The 27,335-nt window shown below is 33.8% G+C and overlaps 1 protein-coding gene across 3 annotated transcripts in view; it reads left to right on the top strand.

The window, feature by feature from the left end:
- Nucleotides 1–27,335, top strand: part of LOC126739664 (cationic amino acid transporter 2) — a 56,637-nt gene that overhangs the window by 13,336 nt on the left and 15,966 nt on the right. For 2 of the 3 annotated variants that reach the window (XM_050445438.1, XM_050445439.1), the window contains exons 2-12: nucleotides 359–506; nucleotides 660–813; nucleotides 11,934–12,164; nucleotides 12,225–12,433; nucleotides 12,495–12,666; nucleotides 18,017–18,200; nucleotides 18,253–18,377; nucleotides 24,657–24,818; nucleotides 24,872–25,013; nucleotides 26,980–27,089; nucleotides 27,189–27,283. In XM_050445438.1, coding sequence (XP_050301395.1) covers nucleotides 360–506; nucleotides 660–813; nucleotides 11,934–12,164; nucleotides 12,225–12,433; nucleotides 12,495–12,666; nucleotides 18,017–18,200; nucleotides 18,253–18,377; nucleotides 24,657–24,818; nucleotides 24,872–25,013; nucleotides 26,980–27,089; nucleotides 27,189–27,283 — 1,731 coding nt within the window. In that variant the 5' untranslated portion in view covers nucleotide 359. The remainder of the gene's footprint in view (nucleotides 1–358; nucleotides 507–659; nucleotides 814–11,933; nucleotides 12,165–12,224; nucleotides 12,434–12,494; nucleotides 12,667–18,016; nucleotides 18,201–18,252; nucleotides 18,378–24,656; nucleotides 24,819–24,871; nucleotides 25,014–26,979; nucleotides 27,090–27,188; nucleotides 27,284–27,335) is intronic. The other variant, XM_050445440.1, reaches the window with a different exon arrangement.

Genomic DNA, 27,335 nt, shown 5'->3' with positions numbered 1-27,335 from the left:
TTTCGTTAATACCTTTTAGAAACGGTAATTACCGATAGATCGCTTGTAATCGGTTAAGTCTCAAATGATATGACAAATGATGTTCCATCAGTCAACGTCAACAATGTCGTTCCTGTCAATTTTGCCAAGAAAGATGGCCGAAATACGATTCCGATATAAGCTTCATACATGTGGTTTGAATATCCAATAATTTGAATCAACGAATAACAGAAATGCGGCGAAAAAAACGCCGCAGTGGCGGGGAATTTTGTACTAAATTCAACGCACATAACCTCAGATGTTAAATCTAAACTATGTTATCCGATTTCGCGATTTTAATTAAGAAAATGCCTATGTCATTTCGGTTCTTGTTTTCCAGAATGAAGTTGGGCGTCTTAACCACCGACCGAGAACAACTCCGTAGAAACTGTCTGCTTTTGTTTAGCAAACTAATTCGCACGAAAAACGCCGAAAGTTTACAAGAAACTTTGCCGGAAAGGTCGGACGATAGAAAACAGAAGTTAACGGTAAGGACATGTGTTATCCACTTACCCTTATGGAATTCTTAATTTATTAATGGTCACAATAGATTTAGTGTATAATTAGAGTTGACAAGGATTTTTATACCTTTTGCTGCCGACTGCGCCATAATTCCAGTTAATGGTTGTTCTGTTTTCCAGAAATGTCTGACGACGCTCGATTTAACATCTCTAGGAGTAGGCAGCTGCGTTGGCACAGGGATGTACTTAGTAGCGGGTATGGTTGCAAAAAAAGTAGCGGGGCCAGGTGTAGTTATCAGCTTTATTATTGCAGCAATAGCTAGTATTTTTTCAGGTAGGCTATAAGCGAGATATGGCCATTTTTGTCAAGTTTTATCTATAAACTACTGACATCATAGAATGGAACGGCTGTCGCATGACTATGTCGATTCCGTCGCAGTGTGTGAGAGAGAAAGAGAGCATGTGAAGGATGGAGCTAATTTGGCAAGCAAATGTTTATTCCATATTATTGCTTCCCATACACATTTAAAAAATAGAAGAAATTTAGAAAGTGCTATTAGAGGATGACCAGAATGATTGGAGGAGAAATTTGGCATTTAAAATTTTTGTCACACACTGTATATTGACACCAAAAAATAATGGCACTAGAAGGCAAACACTTCTAATTTGACCAAAACCTTGTTTATATGTCACCATTAAAGTTTTTTATGGTCTAGTTACACAATGGTAGATCAGATGGAAGTTTATTAACCGTAGACACATTAAAGAACTCACTTAGGAAGTATATAAAACGAAAACTTTAAAAAATATCAACGTAAAAACCATACCTATAGGAAACCATTAAAAATAACGACTCTCAACCGCCTTTTGCCCAAACTAGGTCCTACTCTTTCTCGGACCTCTCTCTCATGACGGAGACAAACAATCACACGGCGCGTAATCCATTCTATTATGTCAGTGCTATAAACGCATGCAGAATTTCTTTAATGAAAATATATCTATTTGTCGCTAATACTGGTTAAAAAGAGCATCTTAGGCGTAGCACGAGATGGTGTGATAATTGACTTTGCCAAGTGCAGATTCCGTACAGTAGACTCTTCTTACTCTTATAAAGGGTGTTTTTTTTAGAGGCGGAGAACTTTAAATTGAAATAAAAGACAAAATATTTTATTGATATGAGCGAATTTCCTTTTATATTAAAGAATTTTTTTTGGCACTGATATTTAAAAATGATTTCGGGCATGTGACCCCCACGGCTGGCGCGTACGTGGCGTAATCTAGAGGTCCAATTTTCACACACTCTTTCCAGTACTGCAGGCTGTATTTCGGCAATCACGCGTCGTATGTTGGCTTCCAAGTGCTCAAGTCTTTCGGGTTTATCAGCGTAGACATGCGACTTAACATAGCCCCAAAGAAAATAATCTAATGGCGTCAAGTCGTACGAATGAGCTGGTCAGTTTACAGGTCCATTCCTTGAAATTATTCGTTGCTCGAATGTCTCTTGCAGTAAATTCATTGTTTGGCGCGCTGTATGGCACGTGGCACCGTCCTGCTGAAACCACATTTCTGCAACGCCTGCAACGGCTTTCAATTGAGTCACAAAAAAGTTGGCCATCAGCATTTCTGAAGACATAAGGACCAATGATTCCACCGGCCCATAAAGCGCACCAAACGGTTAGTTTTTCTGGATGTAACGGTTTTTCGCCAATAGCTCGTGGATTCTCATCCCCCCAAATTCGGAAATTCTGCTTGTTTACATATCCATTTAACCAAAAGTGTGCTTCATCACTAACAAAATTTTCATATGAAATCGTGGATCAACAGCAATCTTTCCTTCCGCCCATTCAGCTAATGTACGGCCCAAAAGATGACCCTGAGGTTTCAACTCCTGGACAAGAATTTTATATGCTCGCAATCCGAGATCTTTGCGCAAAATTTTCCATAAAGTGGATGGACAAGTTCACTTGTTGAGAACGACGACGAATTGACACATTTGGATCATTATCAACACTATGCTGCACAGCAGCTATCGCTTGTTGCGTGCGTACTGTACGGCGTCTTACGGGATGCGTATTGTCGACTAGAGTAAAAGTATTGCGAAAACGATCAACAGTTTCTCGAATTAATCTCTCTGAAGGACGATTATGAGCACCATAAATCTCACGTAATGCCCGATGTGTTTCTCGAATAGAACCATGTCTTTCAAAATAAATTTGAACAATTTGGAGACGTTGCTCCGGCGTGAGTCTGTTCGTGATGAATTGCCAATCCAAACTAATCTAAAAATAACCCAGAACTGTCAGGTCGGCTGTCATAAAAAACAGTGTTGCCAAATAAAAGTTCTCCGCCTCTAAAAAAACACCCTTTACTTATACAAAATGCGCAGTATTTAGAAAATTCATTGAAACAAATTTAATTGTTGATCAAAATGCTAACCGTCAATGTAAACTTGACATATTGATTTATTATTGCTGGTTGACATCAAGAACTTAATAAATATACCTGGACTGCTTATGCATATAGCCACGATACCCAAAAATGACCACTGCCTGGTGGCCGCCATATTTATAGTGGTTGTGTCCTTTTGATGTTGGTCACTTGGATGGAGTTTGAACAAAAGCCACTTGTGGTGTTACAGTTCTTAAAAAATATTGGGCATAATACATTTTTGTATATTTTGGCAACTAAATATAATATATCATAGTAGTTTTTGTTTGTTTATACAATATATTTTCGATTTTTTGAAGATTTCGACTTTTTGAAGATAAAGCGGTATTTACTTTTGGTTTTAACCATCCCTCGCTTGGACAGGCTATTAGTAAGTTCGTTGTTGACATATATCGTGCTGGCGTGACTGTCAGTAGTGTCGAATGTCAAGATGACGTTGACATTTAGAGCTTGATTAGAGCGCTAGAATAACCTCAATTTTGGTGTTATTTTTAACTTTTTATTCATTATTTTGTTTCTCCATGGACTTATACTTGATTATAAGTCTATGTCTTTTCCTAATCGTTGTTCTTCAAACTGAATGCGAAACGGATTTCCTAAATTATATTTTTTTATGCAAGCAGGCGTTTGACGTTAGACGAGTCACATCTGTCATATAATTTTTTAATACAGATTTATTTTACGAGGGAGTTTATTTACAGAGTTATACAAAGCGGAAGCTAAGTCCGGAATATAAATGCTTACTATAATAACACCTTTAAACGTATTTACAGTTTTTATATAAAAAATAAAGACATAATATGTTAACATAAAAAAGGCTAATTCCAAATTGTTCTAATATAAAAATACGATAGTGTTGTTGAGTTACACATTGAGAGACTCGAACACCTTATCGTTTCATTATTAAATACAATTTTTCTGTTGTGTCGGAAAAAAAAGTGGCATTTTTGTATCAGAAAATTTCTTTTTTCCTATGAAGCAAAACATTTTTTATTCAACACTATATGTACCGTAAACCGGGGTTACTATGAGCCACTTTTCAACTTCAAATGAGTGTAACTTTTGCCAGTAACGTCTAATTACCATGGTAAATATTGGAAAACCTTGAAGGCTATGTCTACTTTCAATTTCTATTAGTCAAATATGATATATATATTCGCATCTATGAAAAAAAAAATAAAAACATGGTGGCCATATTCACCCCGCATTTTGGAGTGTCTATGGCCTCACGCTTAAAAACACGGATAGGCTTGTTTAAAGGCGTAAAATGGGTGACTATGGCCACAAAAAGTGTAAAAAAAATGTTTTTAGTGTTTTTTATTTTATCTTAAATAAAAATAATCGTATTTTTATAGCTTTTTATTGAAAAAACAGAAACAAAACTAATAAACCTTTTGATTATTCATAAAAACAAGGTAAGAACCTACAAATACCCACTGTATGTACCTATTTAAAGAAATAACTAAAAAATAATATTCTAAAACTAAATATTTGGTAACAAAAAGGAACTTAAAAATATAATACTCTAGGTAATAAATAGGTAGGTAGGTAAACAAATAGGAACTAAAAATTATTTGAAGAAAACAAAATTTTTGCACTTCATCATTTCGGGAACCACAAAAATTGCCCTTGAAGTGGTAGAAACGGGTTCTTTAATTTTCTCCATTATTTCTATGTTGGGGTACCATAGAACGTCTTCGTTTTTCGGCCACTTCCAACCTTTTGGCCCGGACTCAATCATCGTGGAAATTTGTGCTTCATTTTTATTGGTGGAAATTATTTTTCCTGGATAATATTTTTGATCATATTTTACTATGACAAATTCCCCACGTTGATACATTTTATTGGATGAATTTTCAACCGGTAGCTGTCCCACTTCAACTGCCTCATCATCACTACTTAGATGTGCCCAATTTTTCCCTTCTGCTTCAGATAAAGAAGTGTAGCCTCCAGAAGAAACATCACTTTCTTCATTAAAATTCGTAGACCTTTTTGTGGTTTTTTTTTTGCCTCTTCGCAGATTTCACACCTTTCAACTTTTCTGCCCCTTCCCTACTGGTTCCTGGCATTTCTTCTAGCTCGGCAATATTGTTATTTTCGGAAACATCACTTATATTATCTTCCTCGTCATCCTCCAAAAGTGTTGGATCCTCAAAAGGTGTTGGATGCTCCAACGGTGTGGGATCCTCCAAAGGTGTTGGGACGTTCAGAAGGCTTTTACCAGGAGTTATATTAATCTTCGTTCTCTTTGATTTGGGTTCAGCAGATCCTTTGCCAAATCTTTGTTTTTTCCAATAAATCTAAAACAGAGTCGCTTATCAAAGATTGGTTCTTAAGTGCGTCCACATCTTTTTTTGGGAGTCTATCTATAACTTGCTGTCTATTACATGGATAAATTCCGCATTTTCGAAAGCCAGATATTAAAGACTCTTTGCCAGTTTCCTTTAGATTGGCCATTAACTGTTTTAGGAGGCTTGGAAAATGGGATTTGTTAACAACGCATCCATATTTATATTTATATTCCTCCAAAATTTTTCGCCACGCTAACTTCATTGGTCGAAAATATGCCACATCTAACGGCTGAGTTAAGTGAGTTGTGTTGGGAGGAAGGCAAACAAATCTAACATTATTTTCTTCACATAATTCCAACACATGGGAATTTATGTGGGATGATAAGTTGTCACCTATAACAACTTTAGGGCCCTCTTCTTTTTTTAAAACTGGAAGTAAAAGATGTTCGAACCAGTCTTCAAACGTGCAGGAATCGAACCACCCTGATTTTGTTCGATTATATCTTGCATTTGGTGGTCCGCCTTGGACCCAAGACTCATATAGGTTCGTGGAACGATAGACCACATACGGTGATAAAATAGTCCCAGCCGCATTTCCACAAAACATTATTGATGTGGATGTTTTCAAAGAATGAATAATTCTCTCAGGGTATTTTGTCCCTTTCTTCGCGATAACTTTCTTTTTCCCGGGGTTATCGGCCAAGTTACTTTCGTCAAAGTTAAAAATATTTTGTGGCGGAATATCTGCATGTTCCTTTTCTAAGTGATTAAAATAATTATTAAGTGTTGCTAAAGAAACTGCAGCTCTGACATTTTTGATATTAGCGGCAAACCTAACAGTCAATTCCTTGTGTCTTTTAAGAAATAGCTCGGTCCAATCCGCATCCGGCAAATTTTCTTTAAATTTCGAATGTGTCACCCCTTTCCTATCCAAATAATTTTTCACTAACATTCTTAGCTCGAATTTATCAACAGGAAACCCAAACTCGGACAACTTAAGAATATTGGCTACTATTACCTTCTCTTCTTCTGCAGACAAAGCGGTCTGCCCCCCATGCTTTTTTTTCGCTAAACCTAATTTTAAATTTAGCTGAAGAGTGCTTCTAGGGATTTTATACCTTTTTGATGCCTCTCGTTGACTTATAGTCTTGTTTGTAATTTCGGCTAACGCTTTCTGAAGAGTGTTATCAGTACAATCTCGATACAACCGGCTGCCCAATGGTCTTTTGTAAGTTCTTGGCATTTTCTAAAAACAAAAATTTGTTATTAGTCAACACCAAAGACCTTTTATGCATAGCCTATTAAATTATAACATTCACCGTTATCTTTAAAGTCTTTATAAAACGAAACACAAAAAAAATTGATCAAAAACATAAACCTAACCTCAAAATGTTGAATCAATCAATATGGTTCAATATATGCCGATAATCAAATGGATATGAAGCCCTATACATTTAATAATATTCTAATTAATGGTTAAAATTGAAAAAAACACTTTTTTATTTTAATCGTGATCTGCAAATGTAAACAAACAACTCTTAACGGTCTTTCAAGCCGGCAAACAAGTAACAAACTAAACGCAACCCGTTAAATGCAGCGCATCGGTAATAATTTACTAATATTTTCAAGGTCGCCTGGTGGCCATATTGACCCCAAAACGTCTGTAAATCTATGGGGTGAATATGGCACCCCCCTATTACCTAAGTAATTCTTTTTTTAAGAAAAAAACATACTGAATTAAGGTCACAAGTGTCCAACGATCCTTATTCACCCTTTTACTTGGCCCCAAAGAGAAAAGATAGACTTCTGGAGACAAAGTACTAGAAAATGTTTGTAAGTAATTGTTTTAATGTTGTAACAAATCTAAACATCTTTCCCAAAATGGCCATAGTCACCTCGGCAGGCCGAAGTCACCCCAGTTTACGGTATATCATTAGCGAAAGCTAGCACTGTACGAGGACAGTAAAGAGTTGCGTTTATGTTTTTGCCTTTCGCACAATGCTCTCCAAAGCAATCTTAAAGAGAAGTAAGATTAACGAATTTCCCTGTTTAGGACCGCTGTTGATTGACGATTGAAAATACGCATTTTCAACATATCCCAAATGTGCTCGATAGGATTTAAGTCAGATCGTACAGACCAATGGGTTCTAGAATTTGATGCCGATATTCGTTTGCTATTATAAACTCTTCAATGGGAACCAGATTAGTCTGGAAACCTACCGAAACTCTAGCTCAAACAATATCAAAGTTAAGCCTTGGTACCTGTTAATTTCTTGAATGGTTTGCAATCGAGACACGTTGACCGGTGTTCACCACCCCCTCAGCCTTTTTGTATCAGGATCTAAACCAAACCTTGATATATCCATGAAAATGTTAAAGATATTATCAAATGGTAAAGAGCAATGGACCAAGGTGAGAACCCTGTGATACTTCAGAATATACCTTGATCTCCACCGATGAAAGTTTTTAAATCGCACCATCTGTGTTTTACCATTCAGGTAAGACTTCAATCATATTAAAAGCTGACCATGTATACCAATGGTTATCTCGATCAAATGCTTTGGAGAAATTTGTATAAAGGGCGTGTACATGCAACCTTCTTTCAATGATTTCAGCAGGAAATTAGTAAAGTGAAATAGGTTAAGTTCAGTAAAACATTGCGGAAGAAATCCAAACTGCTGATTGATAGAACAGCGGTTGAGACTGGTTGACAGAAAATAACAACTAGGCTCTCGAGCATTTTGGCGATACAAATTAAAATGCTTAAGGGTCTATACTTACGACATATCCCGTGATTTTTATAAAGATTGGTATTGTCCAAAAGTTTTGAAAAACTACACTAATAAGGGACATATTGAAAATTATAAAAAGTGGCTGAGCAAGTATAAAAGAACAGTGTTTGATAAGCATAGAAGTAATACCATTAGGACTAGGTCTCTTCCTCCCTCCCTGTCCATACGTATAATTTCCAATAGATCACGGATATAGGGATTCAATGGCAAGATAAGTTAATGGTAGAAAAATTCTGTAGAAAAGTTTTAACACGGAAGTCATAGACTTTATCTGTATACATCTGTAAAAAGAATTATGCGAATAGATTAACAATTTAGGAGCCCTAATCTAATTTTATTATGAAACATCTCAGGCCAGAATTATATTTTATGTAACTGTAACATCTCCGAATGAAAACTCTGTAACAGTTACATAATTGAGGTGACGCTCTCCTCTTTTCAAGGTTTTTCAATGAGCTCTATGTTTAGAAAATTGGTCATAGTCACTAAACAAGTCACTTGTTTAATCACAAGTAATTAGTAATTACATTTTTAGGCGCCCCTTTTGTATTAATCATTGTTTCCTTCAGTTCTAAGTTCATTTTTTTAAAGGAACCAAACAGTCAACTGTCCAATATGTCATAAAATAAATTAATCATGTCATCGAGTATCAATCTCAGTTCACCATCAACATGGTGAACTGAGAAAAAAAGTCATCAACAGCACATTTGCTTTCATTTACAATTGCGTCTGTTTTATTAGGTGATGATCCAGGTAAATGGGTTGCCTAAGAAACACAACTGCCTTTAAACCATTGACTAAAGTCGAAGTTATACCCATTTGTAGTTACGTCATCCAGGTGAGAAAAAACGTATGGCGTAGATATTTTTGCCAATCAATATTATGTTAGAAACTTTACCATCGCCTTCAGAAATTAATAGTCTGCTATGTATTTTTATACGTTCAGAAATTAACAAATGATTTATTTTAGCAGCATATTATTGTATTGCACTAATATATTCGTGTATATACTTTCATTCTCAAAAAATTAAAAAAAAACTTGTAGAATTTATTGTATTATTAACAAACTTAACAATTAACAAATATTATTATAATTAATCATAAATAATGGGACGTAAACAACAAGTCCGAAACGGAATTGCACTTCAAATTGAGAATGTGATACAGCGAGCCGCAGATGCAACAAAATTGAGCACAACAACGATCGCAAATATAAAGAAGAATGGGATAAAATCAGATCAGGATTACGCTGCTCATATATTTTCCAAGCAAAAGACCGCAAAAACCAAATCTACAACATATTTGAAAAGTAGAATTCGGCACGAGCAGTAGACGTAACAAAACCGAGCTTACAAAAATTGTGAATAATGGTATAAAATTATTTTAACTCACTGGGAAAAATTTAAATACTGACAATTTAATTTACTTGTTTATGAAAAAAAATGCTGCTTGAAGGAATATGTTAACACATTAAAATGAAAATACCATTCCAAAAAATAAAACATACAAACTCAAAAAAAAACACGCCATATTGCATTACCAAGTTAATGAAATTGCAACGATATGATTGAATACTTAAACGACGATCATAAAATAAAATTTGCTAGAACAAAAAAACTTAATCAATATCGTCAGTATTGTCAGAGTCAGAACTGAAATCAGAGATATTGTCTTCGTCATCGTCGTCTGCGTCAGTCGTAATCACAAGTGGCAGAATGTCATAGGCATCACACACTTGTATTGCCTTCCAAGCCTTTTCAATTACCTTTTCTGTATGAAAAACATATTTTTTGCCAATGATCTATAGAAATTTCGTTTATTACCCTTTCCCATGTAGTCAGAACTTTTGAAGGTGACCCCTTAAAATTGGAAATATATTGATCATATTTTCGTTTACATTCCGACCATACCATTTCAATTGCATTAAACTGGCAATGATATGGTGGCAGTCGCAAAATTTTGTGTCCTAAAGGTTTAACATATTCATCAAGGAAGTACTTTTTTTCACTAGGGCAGTTTCTGCGTGCAATACTCCATATTTTATCTTTCATGGCTTTTTCAATTTTCAATTTTTTTGGAACCAGCTGAGTTTTAAACCAGTTTTCCTGTTCATATTGTCATGATAATCTCCCGTCTTTAATCCACTCTTGAATATTAAATTTGCACCCTTGATGAAGCCATCTTTGGTTCCGGCGTGCACCACGATATAACGATGACCTTAAAAATAAAAGATAATTCAATTCTCTTCTTTTAGAAATCATTCTTCCAGAACATAAATTTAATAAAATTAATAAGTAATGTTCCATGCACATACGAGTAGTGTATGGAGTTAAATTCCCTCATATTGTCTTAGAGAGAAATTATATGAAACTATGAAACAGATGAAATTATGAAGTTAGAGGGCCCTTACAAGGGCAATAGTTTTTATTCAAAAAAAATCTAAAAAGATAACCAGATAATTTTTACCTTCACTGTTTTTCCTTGAATTCGTGTGCCTGGTGTCATCTTGTCAGCTACTACGAAATGATCCCTTGCTAACAATCCACGTCTCGTCAATGAAAACTGGAGTAAAACCTTTCGGACCTACATTTCTATTTATGATATACTCCCTTAAAAAATTGATTCTTTTATGAACAATATTTGGCAAGTCCATCAAATATTTTCTGTTATTTGATTTTTTCCACTTGAAGGCTATACTATTGATCCATCTTCTTAAGGAGTCAATGGAAAACTCAAAATATTCAATTTCTTCCCTGAACTTTTCTCTTATTATTGCCAATATTACATATTCTTTTCTGGCGTACATAGAATAAATTGTGCCCCGAATTCTATGTTTCAAATATGTGGTAATTTTGGTTTTTGCTGTCTTTTGCTTAGAAGATATACGGGCTGCGTAATCCTGATCTGATTTTATCCCATTCTTCTTTATATTTGCGATCGTTGATGTGCTCAATTTTGTTGCATCTGCGGCTCGCTGTATCACATTCTCAATTTGAAGTGCAGTTCCGTTTCGGACTTTTTCCTTTTCCAGTTGAAAAAAAGCCAATATATTTAAAATCATCAGCTGTGATTATTCATTGTACCTATTATATCTTTTTTTAGGCATTATCTAACACTTTTCGAAATAACTTTCAAGAACAAGTTGACAAACCAATATTTTTGATTGACAGTGACTGATATTTCATATAACCTAGTATATAAAAGATGAATAATTATCAGACACCAATTTTTTAATCAAAAGTTTGTTGTCGCCGCTGTTTGGAATATGCTAAACAAAGATAAACAAAAATGACGTCATTACAAATGGGTATAATTTCGACTTTATTTGGGAGATTAAAATCACCAAAACAAACACAAAGCTTGCATTCAGGATCCTCTTCTGATACTGTCTCGAAGCGTTCACTAAACTCAACGTACTTTTCGAGCATACTCACAGGAGAAAAATAGGCCGTACTCCTTTCGAACTGCTATAAGTTAACCTCCTTCCCTGGAGAATTCAGTGGGTAGAATTGGGAGTAAAAGACATTCTCGAAAAGCAGCTGAAGCTTACAGTACATACCACTAATATTTTGGAAATAGACAAACAACTCCAATGCAAACGCAGATTCACAGTAGGACGATTCAGTTTTTTGCTGTTTTTTTAAGAACATCATTAAAAAACTTTATTATTTTAAGAACATTATAAGTAACAAAATTAAATTAATACATTTTGAAAACAAAGAACAATAAACTTTCAAGTAAATAATAGTATTTAAGTAGCTTTGGCGAATCAAGTCTATGCTAGTGCAAGTTTGTTTGGAATAGGCTTAAGGGGTACTTTCAGTGTAATACTGGTACAACTTTTTGCAAAAATATACTAAATCTTTCTCTGTACATGCAAAACATTACATCCACAACATTGGAAAACGTGGTTTCTCTTTTAGGTGCATGTTATGCAGAATTTGGTGTTCGAGTGCCTCATACCACCGGCTCCGCCTACATGTATTCATACGTAACGGTGGGGGAAATGGTGGCCTTTGTGATAGGCTGGAACATGATCTTGGAGTACTTGATCGGTACCAGCGCGTGTGCCTGCGCCCTGAGCGCATGTTTTAACGCTCTCGCCAACGGAGCGATTAGCAAAGCCTTACATACTAGATTTGGAGAGTTTATTGGTAAGGAAACTCACTAGTTTTCTCTTCCTAGAAACTTGGAAATATTCGACTTAATTTTAGGTAGAGACCCGGATTATTTGGCCTTTATCATAACCATTTTGATGATGTTAATCCTGGCCGCGGGGGTGAAGAAGTCTCTAATTTTCAACAATATCCTAAACATAATCAATTTTAGCGTGTGGGTGTTTATAATGACCGCGGGACTGTTTTATGTAAATACCGATAACTGGACCAAGCACGACGGGTTTATGCCTAAAGGATGGCCTGGGGTAAATACAAAATTGCATATTTCATCAAAAAAAAATTATTTTAAAATAAATATTTACGCAGGTTTTTACCGGTGCGGCCACCTGTTTTTATGCGTTCATCGGATTCGACATAATCGCCACCACCGGTGAGGAGGCGGCCACCCCTAAGAAATCGATTCCTTTGGCCATCATAACCAGTTTAGTGATAATACTTACCGCTTACGTCACTAGTTCCATGATGCTTACTTTAATAGGTAAGTTATTTTAGGTGATTTATTTTTCGTGACCTCAGTTTGTAAGCTTTGGTAATTTTTTTTGTTGGATCTATGCAAAAAACACGACTTCAGCGGATCGATTTATTTATTTTGGTCGACGCTGCAGTCTCTATGAAATTATCATTAGGACTCTAAAAGATACACAAAAACACAAATAAAATCATATGTTCTGTCATAGTTACAAAGTTAATTTTACCATACCGTAAAAATATTAATTAATGCTCAATTAAAAGTAATATGTAAACAATTCATTGTCAAAGGGATCAGATATTTTGCAGGAAGATTTTCTAATCGGTGTAGGGATAATAAGCTTAGTCTGAATGTATTTAAGTGCTGTTTTATTAGCTTTTATAAGGGAGCAGAAAACTTACTACTTCAAATCATATCGATGGGGAACAGTTGAAGTATTTAACCACAATAAAAAAATTGGGGATCATTTGTTAAGAGAATCTAGCTTTCAATGAACATCTGAATGAAATTACAGTTTAATCATCAAAAATGCTTGGTTTTCTTCTTAGGCATCGTAAATTTTTTTTTATTGGATACGATTGATTCGTTCTAAGCTGGAATATGCCTCCAAAGTTTGATCACGTCTCCATATCAGTCAATACAACTTGTCAGTCGAAAGAGTTTAGCATACATTTTTAAGGTTGAGTTTGTTTATTGCCGATCATGAATATGCGTTAATTGAGATTACTTTAAATTTGATTGCTTTCGAACGTTGACAGAATATGTCGGGTATGATGTTTGTATATAAGCTAATTAATAGTTAAATAGATTGTGGCAGTTTGTTAGAGTGTATAAACTTAGATTTATCAACTAGGATTAGAATGCGTGCTTTTCAATCTTTTCGTATTCTGTGCTAATTATGGTAAAATTCTCTCATAGATCGTTACTGTTAATTTAAATCTGATTTTAAACTTCTAAAATAAACCTAAAAGAAAAACTATAATTACATATAGAGAAAAGGGGTATAGATTTGATTTTTTTTTCGGCATAAAAGTTAAATATTTGTAAAATATTAAATAAATGAAAAAAATCACATTAATTGTTGAATATTTTGTAACGCCTGCAAACTCGGTTTATAAATAATAAATTATAAATTACAGCATATATATCAGAGACATACGTTTTTTTCAGGGATTGAAGGGGTGTTAGCCATCCCCAAATAACTTGAAAAATCGTAGTAATTAATTAATTAACGTAGTTTTTTATATATAATAATTATAGTAAGTATTTCATTAAATTTTTAATTAAAGTAATATTTTGTTATACCTTCAAGAGTCAAAAAGTGCTTTATTTCTTTAAAATAATAAATTGTTGTTAATAAGCCATTAAAAATTCCTAGTTTACCTATAAATCATTAAACGGACAGCACTCTACAAATGAGTGTACAAAATAAGAAAACATACAAACATTATTATTCAAATTTTTGTCCGCAAATTCAACGTCACACATTAAAATGCAGAAAATAATAAAAATAAATACATAATATACACATAATAACATATGATTAAAATGAAAATTAATCTTCATAAAATTCCAATAAAGAATTATATATCTTCCCCACTAAGTTGTACGCAGTCGCTGTCTAAATATATTAATTGACGTTGCCTCTTTAATGTTACGTGGTAGGTGATTAAATACCTTTATGCCTTTATAGATAATAGATTTCTGCGTCAAGGTAGATGTAGGGATAGGCAGATGCAAGTTGTTTACTTGAGGTGTCATGTACCTGGGATTTTCTGCCGTGAATTTATAATGATGTTTGTATGAGATGCTAGACATTTCCAGGATGTAGACTCGTGACGGTAAGAACACTCTCTTTGATGAACAGAGGTCTACAAGGCTTTCTGGGTTTTGCCCTGGAAATGTACCGGAGAGCATGTTTTTGCAGAATTAGGATTGACTGGATAAGATAATGGCTAGCATTTCTCCAGAAACAAATATCATACCTAATACGCGACTCAATCAAAGTAAGGCTTGATTGAGTCGCGAAAGTTGAGGGTGGTTCACACTTTTTTATCCTCTGAGAAAACATGTGTCTCTGACATAAATGCTGTATTTTATAATTTATTATTTATAAACCGAGTTTGAAGGGGTTACAAAATTTTTAACAATAAATGTGATTTTTTTACTTAATTTATTTATTATTTTACAAACATTATTTTTTATGCTGCAAAAAAATCAAAACTACACCCCTTTTATCTATATATATAATAAATTATTTATTTGACTACTTCGTAAAAAATTTACATATGTAGCAGGTCAGAAAATGCGCAAATCACAGTGCTTATCAGTAAACATACATGACGGATTTTTTTTTTTACTTTATACTTACACTTACCAAGACACATTTTATCAAAATGCAACACGAAAATAGATCTGATCTACATGATGAAAAAAAATACATATTTAAGATGTCATAGTTCGAACACTTTTTCTCCCCGTAGAGTAGAAGGCATTTCTTGTGAGATAAAGCTTGACAGTCTTTTTACATTTTTTCGTAGGTTTCGTAAGTTTTTTACATTCGTTGGTAAAGTGTTATATATTATTTTTATTTTTATGTATAAAGCTTAATTGGAGATAAATATACAAGCAGGGTAGAGTTAAAATCCCTAAATTTATAAAAAGTGCCCTGCAATGGTCTCGGTAGCCCGCCCCGCTCATTATTCTCACCACCTTGTTTTGCAATATAAAGATAGCTACACAGGTTTCCACCTGTGCCAATGGTTTCATAATCGGGGCATGGTACTATTTATCATAATGGTTTATTTATTGTAAATTGATAATTATGTTTGTAATTTTATTGATAAATAAATTTATTTTGAATTTGAATATCTAATGCTTTAGCTGAGTTGCCCCAAAGTTCCAGTCCATATCGCATGTGAGAATCAAAAATTGCATTATATGCAACCTGACCAACGTTATTCTGTTCAAAAGATTTTTTAAATTTCTTACTACAAAGATACATCCGGACAGTTTTTTCTTCATCAGCAGTCAACATCTGTCATTTAAAGTTATCCCAAGGAGCCTGTCAGATTTTCCAGATGTCACTTGACTGTTACTTGAGAATATAAGTTGTTGAGTTTTCTCAACATTTAATTTTAAGTTATTGTTTGTAAACCAAAACTCAGCGGTCTGTAATATTTTTTTGCTATCAGATTTCAGGGCATTTAGATTCTTGTTTTCCTGTAGTGCAGTATCGTCTGCTCTTTCGTCCGCTCTATCGTCGCCTATTGCATGCATTTATCTGGAAAGATGAAACTATACAAATCATTCACATATATGATGAACAACAACGGCCCCAATATTGAACCTTGAGGCACGCCGCTAGTGATGCTACTGTAGTCAGATTGTTTTCCAACAAAAACTACATATTGCTTGCGACCTGACATATAAGATGCGAACACATTCCAAGGACAACCTCTTATTCCGTAACGGTTAAATTTTTTCAAAAGTAAGTCATGGGAGATGCAGTCGAACGCCTTACTGAGGTCACACAAAGTTATTCCAACATGTGTTCCATCCTCAAGGCCCTCGACCACATCTGCCACAACATGTAGGACTGCTTTAATAGTAGATTGGCCAGTTCTAAAGCCAAATTGTCCCTCATACAGCATATTATTGTTTTCAAAAAATTTCATAAGTCTGTTTTTTAATATTACTTCGAATATTTTACCCAAAACTGGTATAGTTGACATAGGCCTATAATCACTACAATTGTTCTGGTCTCCCTTTTTGAAGATAGGAACAACTTTTGTTTTTTTTTGAAGGAATCTGGAAAGGTTCCAGAGCAAATACACAAAATTGAAAAGGAATGTCATTGGTCTAACAACAAATGTTTTACAAGACTTTATGATTTTGTTGTTTATATTATAGACTCCGCTCGACTTGTAATCTTTGTTTACTTAAATATTAGGTGTTTTGTGTATGTTATGGTAAGTTGTTGTTGAATTCTCCTTTTTTCCGGTTACATAATTTTAATTATTGTTTAGGTCTGATGATGCTCTAGTCGAGCGAAACATGTAACCTTCGTTATTTTATTAAATGTATTTGTGATGCTGTGGATTTCGTGTTTTTTACCTTTTATAAAAAAGTATATTATAGACGTCCATGGAATGAGTTATTATAGTTTTTCTCTTAATTTTATTTTAGAAGTTTAAAATCAGATCAGAAAATCAGAAGTTTAAGATCAGAAGTATGGAAAAAATATATTGTGTGCAAAACTTATCTGGGCGACTGTAAAAATTTGATTTTCGTTTTTAACTTCCATGACGTATAAAAAAGAGTTGTAATATTGTAGTGTTTATTAAAAAACAATTGGTCAATTCTGGTTTAGTTTGATTATTTAACCCTTTGAAGTTTATATCTCGGTTTATATATTATATATTTTTCTAATTTGTTTTGATTTTATTATATTATAAAGGATTATTGATATGTTTTTGGATTACAATTTATGGTACTTATCTTGGATGACTTTAAATTGTTAATTTAATATTGTTAAATTATGTAATGGGATATCCCGACATTAATAATTAAATAAACTTTTAATCTTAGAACATTGAAAGGCTAGAATTAGCATTCCCGTGGAACTATAGGCAGATTATTTGATTGCAACATCTCTGATGCAATGATGCCAAATGCTTATGTAGAAATGGCAAAAAAACATTTTAAAATATCATCAAAATTTGTCCCTTACTTTGACAGGCACAAACCGATACTGTATCTCTTTAATAAAATATGAAGCGTTTTTTTAAATAAAATATGATAAAATTCTCTATAAAGAAGTCAATATTTGTCAATATATGATAAGTATTTATTATTAATAAATTATGCTTTAAATGTAAACAATATATGTTTTATATATAAGCAATATAAATTTTTTCTTTGTAGATCTTATTTTTGTTCTTAGAATAAGATATATCTATTTCTACTTTTTATTTTTAATCTAAAATCTAACACCAATAAGTTAAATTAACATTATTATATGTGTTCATATGTAGCTGAAAATTTCCTCTTTTGAAAATGTGTGTAGACTTGACAACAAAGAATCGATGAATATGTTTGTAAACAAAACACTTCTTGCCCCTAAGCACATGTTGAACTCAAACAAAGTTGCTGTTTACTAATTCTAGTCTTTCAATGCTCTAAGCTTTTAAGCAATGGTCCTTAAATCTACAATGGACTTAGCTAAAAATACATAACTTTTACAACTATTCTATTACTACCTTAATCATCTTAACCAAACCTCAATAATTATTATATATAACTGAGGATGTGCCTCAAGGTTTTATAAGCATAATATTTTATTTTTTTAATTCATTAGTTCCCTATAGCGACGTGGACGAAGAATCAGCGCTAGTAGAAATGTTCGGCCAAGTAGGCGCCTACAAATGTAAATATATCGTAGCGGTAGGAGCTCTGGCCGGATTGACAGTCTCTATGTTCGGATCGATGTTCCCCATGCCCAGGATAATTTACGCTATGGCACAGGACGGACTGATTTTTAGGTATTTAATTTGAAAACTACCCTATCGCTCCTAAGTTTAATATCTCCTTTAGAACGTTCTCGCAAGTATGGCCGAACACTGGAACCCCAGCTTTGGCGACTTTTTGTAGCGGAATGGGAGCCGCTATAGCCGCCTTGTTCATAAAACTCGAAATATTGGTGGAAATGATGTCGATTGGTAAGATTGGATCACTATCATAATATTACATACTCATAATATTTATCAATTTAAAAATAACTAAATTTTGTATTAGGCTTGTTTTATAAAAGAGAAAATCATATATTATCATACAAGTATAAAAATTTAACTTATTTCTCGCTGCTCTTGATTTTCCCTTGTAGCTTTTACTTCCCTGGCTTCTTCCTCTGCTTCCTCAACACTAGAAAATGAACCATCATAACTATATAAGTCTAAATCACTGTCCAGATCACTCCTATTGTTGTCACCACAAATATTATTGCCTTTTTTGTGCACCCACGGTCTCCATAAGCCGGCACAAACACTGCCCTCTTTATTTGCCAAATTTTCCTGCCTATTTTCCCAGGGTCGAAACATTTTAAGGTCTTTAAGTATAATATTAAACAAATCCACAAACACAAATAAAAAAACAGACTTCTTCACATTAAAAACTGCAAAAAACTTGAGTCGAATACAGGCCAAATTCTAAATACTCCTTTTTAATAAACGTGTAAAAAAGCAAAACCGGCAAAACACATCAAATAATAATAACCTCACATGACTCCCCTCCCAACTATTAAAGGTGATAGACCCATCCAACAACTATTTTAAAGGCGAAGACCAGGAACTTATAAATATACCTAAGTATATTTATAAGTTCGTGCGATAGACCCATCCTTAAATATCTCTTAAAAAACACGACGAAAATAATACAAAAACGGCCCAAAAATGTATCTGGGTACGGCCCCGTAATCTTCAAAATCAGTGGGATAGAGAGAGATACACAATCACTTGCACAACTTAAAGTAGGAATCGCCAGATCACAGGTGTTTTATCTTCGTTTAATAGAGTAGCGAGCAAAATCCACAATTTCTTTTGACAGTTTCCAAATCAAAATATACATTCGCTAGAACCAAGGTTTGTAGATTACACCCATATAACAACCTTGCGCTAGAACGCTCGACTAGTAGCGTTGATTGAAAAGGCGAGAAGATACGCATATTTACGGGCAAAAACGTGACCCAAAAAGCGCGCGGCGGATAGATGGCGCCACGCTCAAACGCGCGCGGAAATCTTTTTGCCGTTTGTGTCTCATTATTGTTTAGCGGAGCTCGCCAGCATCGTCTAAGGGAGTTTTTGCATGTTTGGCGTATTATTTTGTATTATTATTGTTTTGAATTATGTCAAATTCAAGCAAAATTAACGAGTGTGCTTATCGGGGATGTACTAATACTAGGAAGAGAAAAAACAATTCTCTTAGTTTTTTGAAAATTCTTTTAGTTTTTTTAAATGGGAAACTGAAAAATACCAGCAAACGAGAGAAAAACAAACTTCTAAGAAGCCGCATAGCAAAATACGTATCGTATCTAATCAATGATTGAAAATTAAATCTTGCCTCTTCAGTCAATGTTTAAACAAATAAAATAAAAATATTGATAAAGATTGTTTAAATAATCTTTATATGTAAATACTTTTACTACCATTTATTTATGATTATTTCGTTATGTAAAATTTTCTGCTAAAAATATATACGAGCCCCGTCTTATTTCAGTTGGCCCGCTTAGTAAAAAATGAATTTATTACTCTTTTATCGAATCTTTATTCCACAATATTACAATACCAAAAAGTATCTCATATAAACATTATGTGTTATCTCTAAAATTAGATTTTGGTTGATTGATAAATTTTTGAATCATATTTTAAATAGTAGAAATAAATTTCTTGTTTCTATTTTTTATTTTATTTTAACTCTTTAGGCATATACAAGAATTCTATTCATTAGGTCCGAAATCCACTAGCAAGAAATTTGGGAGAGTTTTAATCAGAGGTAGTATCAGAACTTAATAAACCCCATGCCTCAAAGAATTGCGACTGTTTTAAAAAATAAATATTTCAATATATTATTATATATATATATATTATATTGAATATATATTATATTCAATATAATATATATATATATTATTCAATATAAATGAGTTTACTTTCCCATTTTGTTGTGTTTATAGAGTAAGTAAAGCTTATTATTTGTTTAAAACTATATAACACTATAAAATTTGTCTTTTTTTTTGGGGGTTTAAACAGAAACTATTAAGAATTTTCAATTGGGCCAACTGAAGTGGGACGGGGCTCGTATAATATGAAAAATGTAATTACATGGCGATTATTCATAATGCCCAATGCGTGGGCAATTTAAGAAATATGATGTTATTTATCAAACCAGAATATTAACCCAAAAATAATCCAATTTTACCATTTTCTTTGGTTGGATATAAAGGGTGGATTGTTTTTGGGTTATGTATGCTGCTTATGTATTTTTGAAATCAATTATTTTCTTGGGTATTAGTAATTGTTAAAACATAAAATTTATCTTGCTTTAATATATAATGTTAATAACGTTTCGGTCTTCATATTCTTGACCTTTATCAAATCTACAATAGACATTTTTAGATTTAAAAAAAATACATTTAAAAGTTTTCAGCTAAAAACTTACCCTATAAAACATAAAAGTTAATCTAAAGGTGAGTAACATATACAGGGTGTTTCGTTGATCATGTTACAAACTTCTATGGCAGATAGAAAACGTCAAAAGAAAAACAAAAGTTCATATAAACATGGGTCCGGAAAAGCTTCCTCAGGGAGCTAGAGCTTTTTGAAAATAACCTTTAAAAACTAGTTTTTTTTTATAGCTCTGGAACTACTTTAGCTACCGCAACCAATTTTGGGAGGTAAATTATTGTTATTATGTTTATTCTTTTGAACCTACTAAATAAAAAAAATATTTACCAGGGGCTTCAGAATCAGGAGAGTATTTGGTAAATTTGGGCTCATTTCTTTAAGACTTTAATTTCTGCCCCAACATGGTTTGGACATTAGATTATGATGTTCCTATACTTTTTACATAAAAAAAGGTGCTCTTAGTAAAAGTCGGTAAATATCACCGTTTTTGTGGAAATTGACTAAAACCAAACTAAGATGCTGTATCTTGAATTAATTATTTTAATAATAATAATAATGCTAATTCATTGCCACTGTCAGTATTTTTTAAATTTGTCACTGTCAGTATTTTTTACACGATATTAATTCCCTTTTTATTACGGTTAAGTAATGGAATACACTTTCGCTGAATACGCCGATATGCTTTTAATTTATGGGGAAGTTCGATGTAATGGTAGAGCTGCTTCTGGACTATATGAAGAGTGGTTTCCCGAAAGGCGAATCCCAGCTCACACACTTTTTGAAAGGGTTGGCTCACAGGGAGACTGGCTCTGTTAAAATAAAACGCCAAGATAATGGCGCGCAAAGGAACCTCCGAATCCCGGATTTTGAGGAAGAAGTGCTTCAGCGATTTGAAGATAACCCATCAGTAAATACTCGAGCAGTTGCTGATGCGATGCATGTAAATCATGTTAGGGTATGGAACGTTGTTAATGAACAGCTTCTTCGGCCCTACCACCTGCAAAAGGTGGAATCATTAGTACCCAATGATTTTAGGCCCCGCGTGAATTTTTGCCAGTGGTTTCTTGACCGGTGTACAGAAAAACCTCAATTTCCAAAATATGTCCTTTTTACTGACGAGGCTTTATTTACAAAAGAAGGCATTTTTAATTCTAAGAATGTGTGAAGTGAGGAAAACCCTTGGTGGATGATTTTAGCAGCTATCACCATAAGTTTTCGGTCATTTGTGGGCCGGCATTGTTGGAGAACGCTTAATTGGTCCAATTATGTTGCCTCCTCGTTTAACGGGAAATATTTATTTCATTTTTTTAAGAAATGTACTGCCAGAACTATTAGATGATCTGCCCCTAAATATACGACAGAACTTATGGCTACAACAAGATGGAGCGCCAGCTCATTTTCCACTTATTGTCCGCGAGTTTATAAATGAAAATTTTGGAAGGCGCTGGATTGACTGCGGAGGCCCTGTCACCTGGCCAGCGCGCTCACCAGATTTGACACCCTTAAATTTTTTTCTTTGGGGGCATATGAAATGTCTCGTATATGAAACTCCAGTCGAGTCAGAAGAATTTCCGCAGCTGCTGAAGTAATCCAAACCACGCCTGATATTTTTAACCACGTCAACCTTAATATGGTGCGTAGATACAATAAATGTATCGATCGTGGCGGCCGGCATTTTGAGCAATTAATATTTTAAGTTTATTTTTGTAATACCAATTTTTAATAAAATTTGTTTACGGTTCTAAAATTGTTAATTTGTTGGTTTTTTAGTACACTTAAAATCATTTAAACATTTTATGCCTCAAGGTAATTAAAGTGACAGTTAATTAATTTGAGTACCAATTTAATAAAGTGGCTACCTTAACTTTTTTTAAACATTTATTTTATATTTACGCCAGATTTTTTTTTAATTGTTTATTAATAATAATAGATAATTCATTTTTGTATCTCATAACTTGCTTTTCGTCAATTTTCACAAAAACGGTGATATTTATCATTTACCGACTTTTACTAAGAGCACCTTTTTTATGTAAAAAGCATAGGAACATCATAATCTAATACCCAAACGGGCAGAAATTAAAGTCTTAAAGAAATGGGCCCAAATTTACCAAATACTCCCCTGATTCTGAAGCCCCTGGTAAATATTTTTTTTAATTAGTAGGTTCAAAAGAATAAACGTACTAACAATAATTTACCTCCCAAAATTGGTTGCGGTAGCTAAAGTAGTTCCAGAGCTAATAAAAAAAAACTAGTTTTTAAAGGTTATTTTCAAAGAGCTCTAGCTCCCTGAGGAAGCTTTTCCGGACCCATGTTTATATGAACTTTTGTTTTTCTTTTGACGTTTTCTATCTGCCATAGAAGTTTGTAACATGATGAACGGAACACCCTGTATATGTTTTTAAGGTTAATTTTTTTTCAAGGTATTTTTTTTTAATTTATAAGCCGTAGGCCCAAAAGCTTAAAACACTTTACCATATGTATATTTTTGCACCTTGTATAAAAAATAACAGCCTCTGGTTCTGCCGAAATGTAGGCAAACTCTATAATATACTGTACTTTTAAAAATAAGCAAAATTATATTACTTATATTACTTATTAGATTATATACTTAAAAATTAGAAAAAAAAACAAAATATGAAACTAAACCTTTCAATATTTTCTCCCAAATTTATACTATGGAATATGCGAATATGTCCTCAAACAGAAATAGCGCAATGCGAAAACTCCCATTTCTCTGCGATATTATGTCTGGTAATTTTTAATACCAAGGCTGCCAAGCGAGTTTCATCATTCCTACGTATGGGGGCGCCACCTCTTAGCTTCTAAATTGCTAGATAAAGCAAAGAACGGCTGGCTGCCGCGGTCACGAAATTTTATACAGTATTTGCGCATCTTTTCCCTTTTCAATCAACGCTAGTAGTTTCAAACGAGCATTTTGTGTGCTTGAACGCCATTAGGAAAATGCGCATGCTTCTGATAGTTTCCAACCGTTTGAAATAGAGTATAATGAGCCAATAGAGTATGATGAATTATTACCAGAAAATAAAGAAAGTTTTAAAGGCACTATGTAGATTCACAGACTAATATAGACACGTCAATAATCCTTCATATTGCAGTGTCTTGCTCCCCATCATCAAAATACTTACGTTATCACTCCAACGGTATCCTTATCATATACTCATATATATTTAATTTAGGTACCAATCTTTTTAATTTCTTTGCACCTTATTCTCCTTAAATACTATATAAGATATACTTGCGCCTAAAAACAAATTAAACGAAGATGTTTATTCATTCTTCATCCGACTCCGATGAAGTAGCAGTAACTACTGGTCAAAAATTGGATTTTGCTGGATTATGCAGGATAATTTATTATTGTAAAGTTTGCTGGCAAGAGGCGAATTACATATTATGCAGGCCAAGTTTTATCAGAAAATATCTTCGACTATACTGCCTCATTTTTCCGAAAAATGTGTAGTTCCGAAACAGAAGGACATTGATTTGATTGACAAAGATGACGCGCTTATGATGCTATCCGCACCACTTATATAGCGAAAGCAGTATTTTTTTGAGACTGAAATAGAGCAATTTAAAAACCACTAGAATGTTTTTTTTATAAACAAACCAATGGTAAAACCGTAAACTGAACAGGTTTCCTTGACTCTCGTTATTGGACTGTTACTTCCGTTATATTCCCGTTTTTTATTTTCCCTAAGAAGTCAAAAAAAGCAAATAGGCTTAACAATCTAGTAGAATACAAAGAAATACTATGACCCTATTATGCGTTTGCGATATACTTAAACCGAAAGCAAATTCCAGGGACCCTGTTGGCTTATACGCTAGTGTCCACATGCGTTTTGGTCCTACGATATCAGCCCCACACCACCAATTTGGTCGAATTGCTTCCTCAAAGTCTTCGTACGCCGTTACAAGAGACCCCACAGAAAGATGGGGTACAACAAACCACTAATGGCATCGCAGGTTCTTTATTTACTATTTCTAAAGAGTTTTAATTAATTTTTAACGAATTTTAGGGTTATACGATAGGAAAAAGGAGTCCGGCTCAAAGCATAACTTGGACGGAAGTTTGAGTATTCCACACGCGCCCACCCCTTCGCCATCACCTTTGCCAACTCAAACTACGCAAAGGGTTATGGTTAGACGAGTTACTCGTAGGTAAATATGTACTAAGAACTAGCGTGCAAACTAGAATTCGATTTAGTTATGATTATTTTGACATTTTATTTTTTATCATATTTCTATAATCACAGTTTGGCAATTGATAATTTGCCAACGTTGACATCTATAGAGCAAGTACGTGCATGTTAGCGCGATGTTGCCACTTAACACCTCAAAAATCTAGTAAACCTAAGTTCTAAATGTTTGTACTTCCATTTGATAACGTTGCAAGTATCAAAATCACTCTTTTACTTCTCTATATTAACTCTTATATACAGTGCTTTCATTTTAAAACGTACCATCCTTAATATCTTCATTACAAAAAAAACAAGAAAAACGTCAATTTAGATATACAAGGGGATGTTTAGTTTTATATTTGATAAAGACCTGTCAATCACCCCCTCACTTCCAGCTAACCTCAAATGGAACCCTCATCGTATGACACATCATTGTACGCAGCATTCAAATGTCTAGTCAACAGTACCAAAAAAAATGAAATCGGTTGACGTACCAGCGAATAGGGACCAAAATATCTGAGAATAATGGATATTTTATCGACCCTAAGTGTGATACATCGTTTTAAAGGGGCATACAACCTCCTATCCAACCAAACTGAAAGAAAACAAAATCGGTTGACGTATAAGCAAATAGTAAGCAAAAATGTGTGGTCATAAAAGACATTTTATCAACTTAAACTTTGGTGGATCAAATGGTTGCCTTATAGAGTCACACATTATTTTAAATGGCAAACAATTTTCCATCTTATTTCGCCAAAAAAAAAAATTGTAAGTTGAAGCTATTTACCAGTAAAAATGCACGGTAATAAACAGTTCATTGAGTCGAAATATTTTTTTTTAATTGCTTATTTATTTTAATTTATAAATAAGCAATTAAAACAAAAAAAATACAGAAAATACAGTATATCCTTCAATCGTCCAATCTTTGGAAAACCTAGTGGATAAAAATGGTGTTGGGATACTAAACGAAAAAAATGTCTATTTCCAACAACACGATGCTTTGACAGTTCGAGAGTGGCTAAATGAACAGCTTCCAGGGATGTGGATTGGCAGGCGTGGTGCAACTGAATGGTCTGCACGGTCGCCAGACTTAACAACACTAGATTTTTTCCTTTGGGACAGACTTTATTATTGTCTCGCGAATAACGGAGCACATGTTGAACACTTAGAAAAATAAATTCTGTGTACTGATTAAATTGTAAATTGTATTAAATTTTTGTAAACACCTTTTCACACCCTTACTGTTTATAAGTCTAAAAAGTTTACATTTTTATACCCTGTTGGGTGGTAGATTGCATGCCCTTTAAAATGATGTATCACACCATAGGATAGCCATTTGACATACAAAAGTATAACGTCGATAAAATATTCATTATTACCAGACATTTTAGCTCACTATTTGCTGGTGGCACTGTTCAATAGACATTTTAATGCTGATTACAATGATATGTCACTCGATGGGGATTCCCATTTGACATATCAAAGGAGGGTTAGCTGGAGCCATTTATTCAGACAGAAATATTCTGATTTACCACCCATCTCATTTTACCACCATACTGTTTTTCAGTCTTGCTTATAGTACTTTATAAGCAAGATTGAAAAACAGTTTCAGGAAAATGGTCACGTAAGAACAATAATTAGTTCTCGTCGATCTGCGCTTAATGAAGACACCAACATTAATGTGTTATTAGCCATTGAAGAAAATCCTAATATTCCCACTAGGCAGGTAGCGCTCGAATTGTAAGTCTTCAGTAGTAAGGGTTCTTGAAGCAGAAAAATTTCAGGAGGATGCAGATAGAAGAATTGAATTTTGTGAACAATTTATGTATATGATGATTATAATTTTTAATAAAAATTCCCAAGAGTTTAAAGGTGTGGTTAGATGATTTCTCTAAGAGTCGATTTAGATGAAAGTGTTTGTTATAGCAATTTTCTATTTTAATCAGCTCGCCGGACAGCGACGACACTTTCGGGGGCGACGAGCCGGATGACGAAGATAATTTTATGCGGGACGATCAGTTTTTGGTCTCCGATAGGACGGAAAATAAGTTTTATGGTAAGTTTTAGTTATCTAGGTATAAGCGTTTTTTTATCAATAATTAAAATGAGTGGACAGCTACCTTTAAGTTTCAAATGTTTTTTTTTTTAATCTTAGGTACTCTTCCTGGAGGAGGCAGTACGACTAGTACCGGAGGTGTCGTCGGATCAACAGTTGGACCTAGCTTAGGATATATTGGAAGAAGAATACAGGTTAGATTTAAAAAAACAATCATTTATTTAGAGTTAAAATGATTTAAACAAA

Source organism: Anthonomus grandis, chromosome 8 (genome assembly GCF_022605725.1).
Source record: "Anthonomus grandis grandis chromosome 8, icAntGran1.3, whole genome shotgun sequence".
NCBI lineage: Eukaryota > Metazoa > Arthropoda > Insecta > Coleoptera > Curculionidae > Anthonomus > Anthonomus grandis.
Note: the sequence above shows the minus strand (reverse complement) of the source record. Positions and strands in the feature narration are given on the sequence as shown.